Below are 15,204 nucleotides of genomic sequence, written 5' to 3' on the forward strand. Positions count from 1 at the left end.
GTATTACGACACTGTGATGAACAGTACTGCTGCAGTACTACTGACTCCACAGAGCAGCTGCTTATTTCATCAGGACTTTGGGTTCGGTTTCACATTAACCTTCTACTACTTCATCCACTTGAGTGTTTCACAAAGCCGAACGTCGGAGACAATAAAAAGGTCATTTTGAACACTACTGAACCAGAAGCTGTGTGAAGTGAAGACCAATGAATGTTGTGAAATATTGGGATTGAGTTCACATAAAAAAAAAAAAACCATTAAGGAAGCTTTTCATATTTGCACACTAACATGAGAGAATAAATATTCAGGCTTTGCATGAGAGTAAAAACCGTAGGAAAGAACAAGAAAACAGTCAGAATGTGTGCTCGTTTTAGAGAAATGCCAGAGTAAAAAATAAAAAAAAAAGAATAAAAGCATTAATATACGCACAAGACCTTGTTTAGCTTTGTGTAAACAAGTAACAGGTTCCTTTAGCTTGTGTCCATCTCACATATATCTGTACAGCATGAAACGGATGTCTGGCCGTGGACGGAAATCTATTTTTTATATAGAAGAAAACAAAAGGAAAACCTTGTGAAGAAGCTTCTTAGTCTTAACACAAACTTTTAGCAATAACTGCCACTGTTAAGCATTAAAAGTTACATTACTAAAACTTATTTTTCCCTGTGTCCATGCATAAGCATCCTAAACAAACACCTTTGTTTAAAACTCGGAGTGGGGGGGGGGGGGGGGGGAACGGACAGGGGGGTTATGACCTGCAAGATCCACGTCCAGTCAGTTGGTTCAGACATGTGGCCGTTCCCACATCTATCCAAAGATAAGGTGCTTCCTCATCACTCGGGGGTTGTCTTCCTCTGCGAGCCTGTGAAATGTTCTTTCATTTGCAGCGGGGTTTCTGACACTCAAACAGAAGAGGGTAGATGTATTCCACCGCTGCTGCCACGTTCTGCACGTTTGGTCCTAAATGATCGCGGGACGAAATGAAAGCAGAAAACACATCCTGAGTAGTTGGAAACAACAAAATGAGCTGATTACCCGCTTAAATATATAGACAGTCAAAATAGGAGAGAGCACAAACTCACTGTCAGGAATTATTTGAGGAATTGTCCTTTTTTACGTTTTTTTTTAACAAATCAATGTTTGGTAACGGACTACCTCTGGAGTCTTATGACAGCATGGCCTCAATTCATTAAGCTGGTGTGCCCTCTAGCTGTCAAAAGAGTGCCAAAGAGGTTGTTCTTTTTTAATGTGCGAGTGAACGTGTGAATGACATACCTGTAATTGTGAGGCTGCCAGTGGAAAACACCTGTACTGTAGCCTTCAGAGTTTTGATTCTGTACATAGCAGCAGGATGGAGCTCCGGTTCATAACTGGCAGAAAGAGGCAATAATGTGCTTCAGTAAACAGAGAAAGTAGAATAACTGGGAAAAAACTTATGGTTCCCCCCCCCCCAAATAATTCAAAAAGTGTTCCAACTGTAACGCTACACATTTGTACTGTAGTCCAAAAGAATAAAAAATATATTACTAAATCACTTAAACCACTAGAGGTCATCCTAAAACAGCAGCAAGTATAACGAGTTCTCGAAAAATGGACTGGAAAACCTTGAAAAAAACCAAAACAACATCGGTTACAAAGATTGTGAAGCTCGTATATTTAATGTGTGATCATAATGCATGTCTTCAGATTAATTAACTAAAGTATTCTTGGAAGATTACCGACATGCGAGGCAAAAAGATCGCAACATGACAGAGAAATGGACTTCAGCATGACCTCGTAGATCAAGATTACATAGTCAGGTCCTAACAGTAGTTCTGATGCACACTTGTGTCTTACCTGGCAATGGGCCGGTTCTTCTTTGTGAAGTCTATAAGGTGGACTGCAAACGGCATGGAGCACACCGCGAGCACATTCACAACTTTGAAAGCTGAAAACCTCACCTGAACAGACGAGACGCACAAAAATATGAGCGCACTTCAGGGCCTCAACTCTGAAGCAATTATGGTGACTTTATTTAATCCAATGACCAAAACGTCTGCAACACTTAAAACTAGAGTGCATGAGGGATTAAATTTGGTGGCGTTTGCAACACTCAGAGAAAATAATAAAACATGCTCAGAGTCACTAAAATCTGAGGTTTATTGGAGAACGCGGTTCTGCAGCTGCTGAACATGATGGCAGTCAAACGGTTTTAAACCATCAACAGGTCCAGATGTATTTTCTGTTTATTTGACTGCTGTTTGCAAGAAAGGTGAGACACAGGCTGCCTCAATTAAATCCATAATCAGGACAACTATAATTACAGGAAGCACATTTTAAATCTTTCCTAAAATTCCTGGCCTTTTGAGGATTCTACTCACCTTGAAGCCAAGTTTCTGTAGACAGCGAGCTAACCTGCGAGCGCCCAGCTTTGCTTCGTCCTCACTGAACAAGAGAGAAGAGGAAAGAGTTGCAACACGACACTGTTACCTCGTAAGCTTTGACATGCAAAACAGATGACACAAACAAAAACAAGCCTGTGGTAACCTTTGCTGTGCTTGCAGCCTCTAATCTGAGACAGCATTAGCAACAGACATGCTAACAGCACCGTTATCAGTAGATTGTGTATTTTTTTAAGCAATAGGGAATATTTTAAATGTAAGACTTTTATTAGTGACTACATAAAAACTGCATTCACTGTTTTGCATTAATGTGCTGTCTCTGTCTGTATCCAAGTAACCATAGTAACAGGGACACAGTGAAAGCCTTTAAATGATGTAACACGCCAACATCAGATTTGGATCGGTACTGTGTAATGAGGAGCTTTTTTTTTTTAAAAACATGTTCTTGTTTTTCTCCTTTTGATTTTAACAATTTAAAAGTGTGTGAAACGTCTAGCTCGATTGTTCTTTTTTAGACATGTAGTTTTATTTTGCGTTGACACCGTTTTGGAAATTTCAATCATTTTTCTTCCCTTTCCCGGTCAAAAATCCAAACCAGGAAAAGGTTAAGTCTCGGGATGGAAAACCTGAGCACGAAGCAGCAGCATTGTTTGAACATGAAACACCATTTTCTGTGCTCTTCATTTAAACAAACCAGTTCGGTTAAAGCCATATCTGAAAACATTGAGTCACCTCTTTTTATTCCTCTCAAAGAAGCCAGACTTCTTCTATTTTTAAACTGTTTTATGCAGACGTTCTTCAGAGCATCAGAAGCTCTTCTCAATTTTCTCATGTCTTGCTCTACTTGAAACGGCTTTTAAGCAGATTTTAAACGCACGTTCATCCTCTTACCTTGTTGCTCCAGTGCATATGATTTTCCCTGAGGACCAGATTGAGGCGGTTATCTTGGGCTTCCTAAGTTTCATCAACACTTTCTGAAAAACAGAATGCTCTTTTAACAATTGAACATGGTCTTCTTTTCTCCTTTCTTCTAAAACCTGAATGTGAAACATCTGTTGGTTTTAACAATTAAGGCTTTCCTACCCCAACCTCAGGCTTATAGATGACATTAGTTCCTTCTAAGGCGATGGTGCGCAGGTTTAGGTGGCACCTGGTCCTGAACGTGGCCACCACATTTGTGATGATGATGTCCAGTGCCTCATCCCCGCTGGAATCCATGAGGAGGTGTGTGGCACAGAAAGAGGACCCCGGGGTCTTTCTGATCACTCATTCATTACAGTCCCATCATCACAACTTCATGGATGGACAGGTGGAAAAGACTAAAAATAATCTTTCAAAAAGGAACAGAACTGAGTAGTGTGCCGAGATGATTAGTATCAGACATTTCTACTGAGGCTGCAGAAAACTGAATAATGCTAACATAATTTCAGCAACTGATTTGTTTGTGTGTATTCCACATCATTAAAGGGCAGATATTAAAAGAACGACACAACAGTAAAGCTACAACCGATCTGATCCAGCTTGTTGTTGCAGCTGACAGTCTTCAGAGACATGAACGCTAAATGTCTCGTCTAATCAAACTGCCGATCAGGTAAACATTAAAAATAAAAAGAGCAATTCGATTCTACTTAATCCGAACTGTGGTTAAACTTTTATAAAATAACCGCTTCAAACTGAGCAGTTAGCGATGTCCAACTACTGCCCGAGAGCTAATGTTGTTGTGAAGCTGTACGTTAGCTCGTAACAAAGAGGAACAGCAGGTAATGAATGAAAAGTTGTTAGCTGCGGAGGCTAACAGGCTAGCTGCTGGACTGAAAACGAACTTCCAGGAAGTAGCTACACATTTAAAAACAACAAGTATGAATATTTAATGTTTGGTGTCCGTTTTTAGTTACCTCCTTAATGATTCCAGTGCGGTAACTGAACCATTAACTACTCAACAAACAGTATTATTTGTTGACTAACCTCCTCCTGTGCAGATCACCAGGAAAATATGTCCACTTCCGCTACGTTTCAAAAGAAAAGCACTCGAGTAACAATAACTTCCGGATTAAATTTTTCAAAGTTAAAATTAACGTTACAGAACAGCTTCAGAGCTACGAGGCGTTAATTAATGTTTTAATTGGAATATACAAAAATACCCAACATATATAACAACAGAACATAAAATTATATAAGTAAAATGTAAAGGTTGCATAACTTCTTACTTTGAAAAGTAGGGTTGATATTTCATGACTGGGATCTTTTGTGGATTTAAACGCAAATTAGTCAAACGTATCTTAATTTAAATTAATGTTTGCTGCTGTGTAGATCTTCTGCAGAACGCTTGAGCAGCTGATCATAAATATCAATCTTAATCTTGATGAAATTTGACCCCCCAAAAAATGACTAATTCAACTAGCAATCATAGAAGAAATGCATATCACCCATCACCATGCCAAGGTTTGAAACAAAAGTCTAGCACAATATGTTAGCGCTCAGAGCATGTGTTTGGGATGATTCTCAGCTACCACCATAATAACTTTTACTTCAGTAGCTGTAAAACTGCACTGTCATTTTTGTGTTTGCTGTAGTTGACTGGCTGTGGTGGCCATTTTGATTCAGGTTGACCTCTAAAGTTAATTAGATAGTTTCATTAAAATCCATCTCCTGGCTCAAGATATTTTGTTAACAAACAGACACATTTACATCCATGTTTTACAAAAATCAAACTAAGAACGGGTTAAATTTCCTGTTGTCTCTGGCCCAAATCTGCATGCTTGCTATCATGTCTTTGTAATTATGCATGTCTGCCAACATTTCACTCAACAGGCTTGTGTTAACATTATTTCTCCACAACATTGTGTGAGCCTTTTCACTGTTTACAAAGTATTGACATTTAAACTAAGAGGATTCATGGATTCTCAGAGGAAAATGAGCTCATCTGGTCAGTAAACACTCCACAGGGAACTCCAGTTGGTTTGCAGAGAAGAGGAAGGCAACTGGAAAAATTAAGTCATTACCGTATTTTCCGCTGTACACGTCACACCACCCTATAAGTCGCATCAGTCCAAATATGTCTAAAAAAGTGGAAAAATCCATAAATATGTCGCTTCACTGTATACGTCGCATCTATTATGCGTCACTGCTGACAACCTGGAAATGTGGGCCGGTGTTGTGCCAAAAACTGACCTGCTGCCAAATGACAGCCGCAGGAGCGTGCACGGGAGGACTTCAACAATAATTTAACAAGGTTAACACTTAAAAATAATTATTTGTTTGCTCAAAATTATAGTAAAGGTGTGTCTCAGTTTAACGTTTGCTTAATAAAAGGACTTTAACGGTCAGATCAGCTGTATTCGCTGCCTCGGTGCCCCTGAAGCGCGCAGAGGGAGGAAAAAAACGAAAAAGGAACACTGCTCGTTTCTTCGAAATTTAACAAGAAAAGCACCTAAAACAATTATTTGTTTGCTTGAAATTATAGCAAAGGTGTCTCAGTTGAACTTTTACTTAATAAATGCACTTTAATGGTCAAATTAGCTTCATTTCGCTGCACCGCCCCGGCGAAATGAAGCTGGTTTGACGGTTGCTCCAAGCAGCGAACAGAATGAAGGTGGAGTACTATGGCAAGCTGATTGTGTCATTAATAGCTGGTGAAGATTCTCAGGCATCCAGGACATGGTAAATTCAAAAAAGGTTCAAGACAACAACAATAAAGTATAAGGTATAATAAACAAAGTCCAGTTGTTTTTGTCTTGAACTTTTTTGAATGTGTCATTATAGCCATAATTTATCTATTACATGATACAACGGCATGCCTTACTACTTTGCTGTAATCTAGTGGCTGAAAATAGTACTGTTCAATTTTTTTCAGTCAGAATGAATGAAACCATCATATCTCAGCCAAAAATTGGTTTATAAAAATGGGAAAAATCCATAAATAATGTATATTCCTTCGGCCTATAAGTCATAGGGCATGTAAATTATGCAAAAAAATGTGATTTATACAGTGAAAAATACGGTAAATGCCATCCTGAGGATCTTGTTGGGTATTCTGTGGTGATTGTATTTTTAGAGATAGCAAGGAAAAAGAAAAGACTCACCTTAGGGATGTTTAGACTTTTGCACAGCACTGCTTCACCATGTACCTGATAAGAATGACATCTTTATGAGATTAAGTTGTTTAAACCAGGCACAGGTTCAAACCTGTGCGTGTGCACATTTCACACATTTGTTATCAATGACTTATTACTATGAACAATCCACTCTTCGTCTCAGACCACTACAACTACTTCTCCAGCCTGGCCAGCTCCCAAAGAAAACAGAAAAATAACTTCTTTATAGTTCAGCCTTCTTCTTGTTGTTGTTGTTCTCTCTCCCTGGTTACCAAAGCTTCTTCCTTCCTCCTCTCATAAAATACTCCTGAGCTTTTCTTGGTGAAATATAGCCTTACATGCAATGTGCACAAGACCCATGTTCTGTTGTTCCAAGATGTTTACTGTAAAAGTTTAACTTTAGAGTGGATCAGGAAAGTGGGACTGCCAGCATCAATGGTGTGTGTGTGTGTTGGGAGATGGCTGACACGGTGGTGCGGGAGTGTGTTTACAGTTTGTTGGTCTGAGTTTCACCGGGGCAGCTTCTTCCCAAGGGAACAATGCTCATTCTCATTAGGTCAGAGGATACAGCATGTAAACCCACAGATGCAAGCACTTATGACTAAAGAGACACAGATATGTGCATGAGTAAATAGACGGTTCATCACCGTGCCTGAGTGTCAATAAAACTAACAGAGGGAAATTCAGAAAGAAACATGTGTTTATACCCATGGGGAGGTTTGTGGCTGTATGCCTTAATGTCTGAAAAAAAAACAAAAAAAAAAAAAACAGTGTTGGACACAATCTGGAAAGTAAAAAAATAAAAAATGAAAGGGATAATGAGATCTTATGAATTATCATTATCTTACCTGTTGTAGATAGTTCTTTGAGGAACATCAGATTGAGAAAGAGTTTAATTCTCATCTGATATTTGTCAGAGTAATGTTCCATCCATCCATCCATCCATCCATCCATCCATCCATCCATCCATCCATCCATCAAATATTTTATGAAATTTCTGGCAATGTCATGGAACAAATAGAGCTCCTATATTGGATTAAAACTTACTTTATAGAATGCAGCTAATAACAAAGAATGTATAACCAAGTTTGTTAAACTAATTGAGAAATATGAAGCTATGCATTTTAGAAGAATAAAAACAAGGCAAATTTCTCATATATCATCTGATTCTGAGGAGATCGGGTGTTTTCAGTCATGGGCCCTAAACTCTGGAATAATCTGCCCATCAACATTCGACAGGCCACCTGTCTCTATTTTTAAATCTCTCCTCAAAACACATCTGTACTCACTGCCATTTAACGCAGTGTGATCTCATTTGGTATTTCGTCGTTGATGATTGTGTATATCCATTTTGCTTTTACTCCCTGACATTTAACGCAGGGTGATTTGATTTAGTATTTCATTGTTTCTCATTATATTTCATGTTTTTATGCTTTTATTCATGTTGCTGTAATATGTTGTTATTAATATTTGATGCTGTGATCTTTTTTGGTAAGCACTTTGATAACAGTTACTGTTTTAAATGTGCTATATAAATAAATGTGACTTGACTTGACTTGATTCTGGGGCTTCAAATGACACTTTCAGGTCAACAGATTTGTATGAAAGTTGTTCAGAATGTAGAAAAGAGTTAGAGAAAATTACTTTTCCTTTAATGAATTTTTTCCCATTCGATGTGTGACTTTTGGTCACCGAAGCCAAGTATTTGAACTCATGATGGAGGATTGTAACATACCTGCATTTTATTTACCCACCTCTTTCTTTCTGGGTCACAGGGGTCACTGGTGTCCACATCCACCAGTCACTGTGTGAGAGGCAGGGGACACCCTGGACAGGTCTCCAGTCCCTCACAGGGACAAATAGAGACAAACAACCATTCACTCTCTCACTCACACCTAGAGACAATTTAGAGTTACCAATCAGGCTAACGTGCATGTTTTTAGTCTGTGGGAGGAAACTGGAGCACCCAGAGAAAACCCACACATGCACGGAGCGAACATGCAAACTCCACCCAGAAAGGCCCCTGGACCGCTGATCAATTTGAATTTATTATTATTTATTGATTATATTTTATGTCATTTTTCAGTATCAAATGATAAAAAATATTTACAGTTTAAATAAGGATTAAATGTTTTTTTCAGGCGAACTGATGCACTTTAAATTGTTTCTGTTACAGACTAAAAACAATGTTAATAAAGTTATTCTTCGCTGTAAGTTTAATCTTGAGTCTTTTTTTCTTCTTTAATAATAAGGACACAATGTAATGCAGAGGTGCACTTACAACAATTCTGTAGACTAATTATAGTATTTACAGTCACAGTGGGGAGTTGGGGTGGCGCAAAATGTTTACTTTATCCTGGGTGGGGGGGAGTCGTAACAGAAAATAATTGAGAAGCACTGGTTTAAGGGAACATCTAAGACTGTGCAGAATGAACTCCTTGATTGTATGCTGTCAGTTTTGAGAGAGTGCATCATTAAAGAAATCAGGAGTGCGGACTTTGTCTCCATCCAGGCTGATGAAACATTGGACATTTCCACTCGACACACTTATAGCCCCCCCCCCCTGGAGACAACTCCACCAGCCGCCACTGATATAGATGATCTGTGACAAGGCTACACAACACAGTCCACAGGCAATGAGTTAATTTAAAATAAAAGTGGTTAAAGTGCAGATTAAATTTATTTAATTACAAGAAGTGCTGGATGTCCGACCCCTGGCGTTCAGTAACTCCCACCCCACCCCCCGAGTGTTTTAGCTGACTAGCCTTTCCTAAAAAATATACCACAGAACTTCTAGCTGTTTATATGTTTTGTAAAGACACAAAACATGTTTATCCGATTGTCTGGATTTGGTAGTTTGCTACTTTTTATTGCCAGCTGCTATTTAATTACTACTGTGCATTCATTTGTCTCTCCGTTAGCAAAATATCCAGTGACCAGTGTAAAGATATTATCAAAACTTCTAATTAGTAATTACTGGATACACATCTACAACCGGTTAATTTTTAGAGTCAGTCCAATCCAAGAAGGCTGCATTAACTGATTGACTTAGGTCAACACAGAAATGGCTGTAACTCAGTCAGTTTTATAGATATTTAACTAAAGTTTGGTGTGGTAGTAGCTGAGACTGATCCCTAACACATATACTGAGCACTAAAAGATGATGCGAGAAATTTCTTTCAGTTTTGGCATGCAAGGTGACGGGAGATATACATCCCTTCAATTAATGCTATTCTTTTCATGTAAAATGAACTAAGGGATATATTAAGATATAAAACATACAATAGTTCTATCCAGCATCAATATAAATCCCATCAAGATGATTTTATTGCCATGAATTGTTCCAGAGCATTACCAGATGCTCGCTACAGTTGTCTCACAACGCACCGAGTCATCCATGCCAACATCATACATTAATATATTTAGAGGACTCCCTTTAGCTCGTAAAGTGGGCGTGTCTGTTCGGACCCTAGAGTTCTGTTTATGTTGACTGGACGTCACAGACCCATTTCAAAAGGACGGAGAATCAAGGTTCAGGCCTTTCAGGGGCTTTGTGGCTGTTTGTAAAACTGAGATCAGTTTTGGTTTGATGACATTGAGTCAAATGTTTATCCGTTTGGTTTTTATCTCCTTAAACTAAAAGGATGAGGACTCTCAGGTGGGTTTCAGTGACAAACTTGGAAGCACCTCAAAGCATGCACTCTGAGAAACGTCTGAATGGGAAAAGTGATGGGAAAAAGTAGACATTTTGAATTAATGTGAGGTTTATTCCTACTCATGGTGTATCTGTATGCCTACATCATTGTATCTGTAAGGGATGGAGATGAATGATGTGTGAGATTGGAACTCGTAGGGAATCCAGCGCTCTGCTGGTGCTGCTCCAGGGTCTCCCAGTATAAACAGAGACGTGGGAACGGCCAGGCCTGTTTATACGAGCTCCATTCTTACTGAGACCAGTCCACCAGGCACCAGGGGCGAAGCCAACACACCAAGCATACACACTCATCCACATTTATAGACAACGTTAAACAGATATAGTTGTGAATTCCTTTCTTCTCTGAGTAATGTGGATGTGGAAGTCATGGAAGTCAACAACAGAATATAAGCTGTCTGCAATAAAACGCTCATCTTACCTGAGTGTCCAAAGACAGAATATTGGAGTTGAGTTTACACAGGAATGAGGCAATTCTTTAAACAAAACATGTGACGTTAGAGCTGTTCCCACTCTCCGTTCACGCTGATGTTGGGTCATTCAGCTGCAGGGAAGAATAATTAAGGATTAAAATACATCAAGAGCCACGAGACAAAAAGAAATTAGTACAAAGGTTTCAGAGGTGAGGCTGAGCTCACACAGACAGATAATCGCTCCAACGCTCATCACGCCAGATTTACAGCACGACATTAAGCACATGTGCAGAAATGCTGCAAGGTTTCCTACAGAGCAATGTTTAGGCTGCTTCTGAAAAGGATGATTCTGCCACCAGCTTTTCCTGATTCTGCTATGGACTGCAGAAAAATAGCACCTGCGTTTCTGAGGAAAAGAAAGGGAATGCTGCTGCAGCTTGGTGGGACATGAAATGTAACATTATTAAACTAGAAAAGTGGGGATGTTTTGAAAATTTTAAATATAGGCTTAATGCAATGATTTGCAAATCTCATAAGCCCAAGTTTTATTCATAATGGAGCAGAGTAAACATATAAAATGTTTCATCTAAGAAAAATAAGTAATTTTGAGTGTTTTTGAATGGCAGCAACACTTCTTGTCTAATGTTCGATTCTAGCTGACCAACAGTCCTGAGTAATATGGTTGTTTTATTTATTTATTTATTTATTTATTTATTTATTTATTTATTTATTTATTTATTTATTTATTTATCTATTTTCAAGATTTTAGTTTTAAAATACAACAAATGTTTTCAGTTGATAACCATCCTGGTCTGCAGGCAGGCGTTCAGCAACCGGACTCTTCTACTACGAAGCCATCCTGTTGAAACAGATGTTGCTTGTAGTTTAGAAATGATGCTGAAATATACAAGACCCTTCCTGAAAGAGAAGGTGACTGGATGGGAGCAAATGCTGTTCTAAAACCTGTATAAACCTTTCAGCATTCAGGGTGCCTAACAGATTTATAAGCTACTATAGTCACGAATGCACCCCCATACCATCAGAGAAGCAGGCTTATGAACTGTGTGCTAATAAAAGTCTGGATGGTCCCTCTCTTCTTTTGTATAGAAGACATGTTTTTGGTTTCTGAAAACCTTTACATTTTTATTTGTTTAACAGAAAAGTTTTCCACTTTGCCTTAGCCCAGGGGTGTCCAATCCTGCTCTTCAAGGGCCTCTATCCTGCTTGTTTCCTCTGCAGCAACACACCTGGTTTGAATCAATGGCTGATAACCAGGCTTCTGCAGAACACAATAGACTGAACACACTGACACAGGCTGACACAATAGATACACACAATACACAATACAAATACATTGTGTATTTGTATTGTACAATACAGTACAAAACACAATAGTTTCAAATATTGAATCAGGCGTAATGGAGCAGGGACACAAGTAAAACATGCAGGATGGAATTTAAGAACCAGTATTGGATACCTTGATTAGATAGAAAAGGCGCTATATCAGTAGAGTCCATTTACCATTTGTTTTGAAGTGCTTTGGCCCAGGGAAGATGACAGAATTTCTGAATGTTTTTTTCCAAGTGGCTTTTTCTTTGCATGATAGAGCTTTAACCAGCATTTCTGTATAGCTTAGCAATCTGTTATTCCAGACCATAATTCATGGAAGTGTCCTTAACATCATGCAGTGATGTCCAGAACAGAAACCAGCTGTAAAATAAATAGTTTTAAGTTTACAAACAAAAAAAAAAAGCAATAATGCAATATCCGTTTTGTAGATCTTTGGTGACAGTAATGGCAAAAACAATGAACTGCTTCAGAGCAGCTGCCTGTTCAGCACTTCAGACACTGTTTGGACAGGGAAGGAGTTGCGGTAAGACTTGTAGAGTGGACTCTTCCTCCTGCTCTAGACAACAGACCCCCTCAAAAAACGAACCGCTGTAAGAATGTGAACAAGATGTAACATTCAAAGCTCAAATACCCCAAACGTGCTGGTCACTGCAGGAGCAGCCAGGGACACCACAACATGTTTCAGTTTCTGTTTATACTGGGTTGACTTTTGAGGTAATGCATCTTGATAATCAAGAATATGTCATTGAAGTCTTACAAAAATAATGTTCTGTAAAATGCATTTGCCTATTTCAGAAAAAGTTGAAACATTGTGTATCAACATCTCATTAACTCATTTTGTTTTTACTATGAAAGACAGTAAACATCAAATATACACTGAGAACTTCTACTTTTCACGTAAATGTAAAGTAATTATATTGGTACAAGAGCACCTCGCCAAAACGTTGAGACAGGGACAACAGAAGGCTGTAAAAATCACAAATATGAATTAAAACAAGCATTTGTAACTAATTTGATTAATTGGCAATGGGTCAGTAAGAATCCTGGATTAAAAAAACAAAAAAAAAAAAAACATTTTAGAGGCTGAATCTCACCGGTAAAGATAAACTTAGTCAAGTAGTCTGCAAAAAAAACCATCTAAAATTAGTCAAACCATTTCAGCATAATGCTCCTCAATGGAAATTTGCGAAGACTTTAAATTTCTCACCATCTACACTTTATGATCTCATCAAAAGGTTTCAAGAATCTGGTGAAATCTCGAAGCTCTAAGTACAAGGCTGATATTAAGCAGTGAAAGGCTGTGATCTTTGAACCCATTAAGAACATGTATGATTCTGTTTTAGACATCACTTCATGGGCTCTGAAACACTTCCTCAAATATTTGTCTGTAAACACAGTTCAGTGTGTCATCCACAAGTGCTAGTTAAAGCTCTATCATTTCAAAGCCAGCCGAGAGACATGGTCTCTCCAGCGTGTCCTGGGTCTGCAGGACCTCTTCCCAGTCGGACATACTAAAGCCACGCACAGTAAAGGGTTTATTACCAGATGCCTGAACAACCTCACCTGGCCCTTCCTGATGTGGAGGAACAGTGGCTCTACTCCGAGTCTCTCCCGGATAACTGAACTTCTCACCCCATCTCTAAGGGAAAGTCCAGCTACCCTGCAGAGAAGTCTCATTTCAACCGCCTGTAACTGCAGTCTTGTGCATTTGGTCACTACACAGAGTTTGTGGCCGTAGGTGGGGGTAGGGAATGTAGACCAACCTATAAACAGAGACCTTTGCCTTACAGCTCAGCTCCCTCTTTACCACAACGGACCGGAACATTGTCCGCAGTACTGCAGATGATGCATCATTGCTGTCAATCTCACAATTCAGTCTTCCATTACTCATGAACAAGCTCCAAGATACTTGAACTGCTCCACTTGAGGCAGAATCTCACCCTCGATCGGAAGAGAGGGAAATCCACCTTTTTCTGACTGAGGACAATGGCCTTAGATTTGGAGGTGCTGATCTTCATCCCAGTCGCTTCACACTCGATTGTGAACCACTACAGTGAGAACTGAAGAACATAGCATGATATAGCTAACAAGACCACATTATCTGCAAATAGCAGAGATGAAATTCTGAGGTTACCGAAGCAGACTTCTTCTACTGGATGCACTGAGAAATTCTGTCCATGACAGTTAAGAACAGAACTGCCTGGCAGCCCTGGTGTAGTCCTACTTCTTCCCTGAAGTGGTCTGACTTACTGCCAGCAATGCGAACCAAACACTCACACCACTTGTATAGGGACTGAATGGTCCACGGGCTCCATATCCTGTATACTCGTGGAGCACCCCTCTTAGTGTACTTTGAGGAACACGGTCGAACGTCTTCTCTATGTCCACAAAACACATGAAGACTGGATGGACAAACTCCCATGACCCGTCGAGGACTCTAGTGAGGGTACGAGCTGGTCCAGTGTTCCACAGCCAGGATGTAACCTGCATTGTTACCCCTGAAACCAAGGTTCCTTCATCAATCAAACTCATTTCTCCTGTACCATCAAATAGACCTTACCAGGGAGGATAAGGACAGTGATGCCCTTATAATTGGAACTTACCCACCGATCCTCACTTTTGAAAAGCGGAACCACCTTTCCACTCCAGTGGCACTGCGCCGGATGTCCATGCAATGTTTCAAAGGCGTATCAACCAAGAGAGCCCTGCAACATCCAGAGCTTTGAGGAACTCAGGGCAGATCCCATCCACTCCCACAGCCCTGCCACGTGGAGATTTTTAAGTACCTCAGCACCGGTTGTAGACAGACCAACCCGAAGTCCCCCGACTCAGCTTTCTCCATGGAAGATGTGCTGAAGCTTTGACTAAAACTGGCTCACAATTTGATCACTTTACACACTTAAATTTTCTTCTTTACATTAATATGGGCTTTTATTTTGTCCTATTATGTAAAAATATCAATAAATGTTAAAAATGTATTTGTTATTTTTGGCCAGCACCCCCTCCTCCTCAACAACTTCGAAGTGGCCTACAGGCCACAACTGATAAGCACAGGTGAAGCAGATTTTGCAGCTCTGGACACATTTTATTTTGAGATTGAAGAGACAGAATGGACTTGCGACCCGTCCAGGGTGTACCCCGCCCCTCGCACAGCGAATGCTGGACATGGGCACCGTCGACCCCCGTGACCCAAAATGGAAGAAGCGGGTAGAAGATAATGGATGATGGATGGATGGAAGAGGCAGAAATGTCTT

General features: G+C 39.6%; 1 protein-coding gene across 1 annotated transcript; it reads right to left on the reverse strand.

Moving 5' to 3' along the window:
• Positions 1–763: 763 nt before the first annotated feature.
• On the reverse strand, positions 764–4,376 carry tbpl1 (TBP-like 1). The gene is made up of 7 exons (XM_037685410.1): positions 4,347–4,376; positions 3,465–3,711; positions 3,273–3,355; positions 2,361–2,424; positions 1,837–1,940; positions 1,276–1,370; positions 764–960 (listed from the first exon to the last, which is right to left on the reverse strand). Exons 2-7 carry the CDS (start codon positions 3,597–3,599, stop codon positions 878–880), a joined length of 564 nt encoding a protein of 187 aa, XP_037541338.1. The 5' UTR covers positions 3,600–3,711; positions 4,347–4,376; the 3' UTR covers positions 764–877.
• Positions 4,377–15,204: the final 10,828 nt, after the last annotated feature.

Source organism: Nematolebias whitei, chromosome 12 (assembly GCF_014905685.2).
Source record: "Nematolebias whitei isolate Nwh7 chromosome 12, NemWhi1, whole genome shotgun sequence".
Lineage (NCBI taxonomy): Eukaryota > Metazoa > Chordata > Actinopteri > Cyprinodontiformes > Rivulidae > Nematolebias > Nematolebias whitei.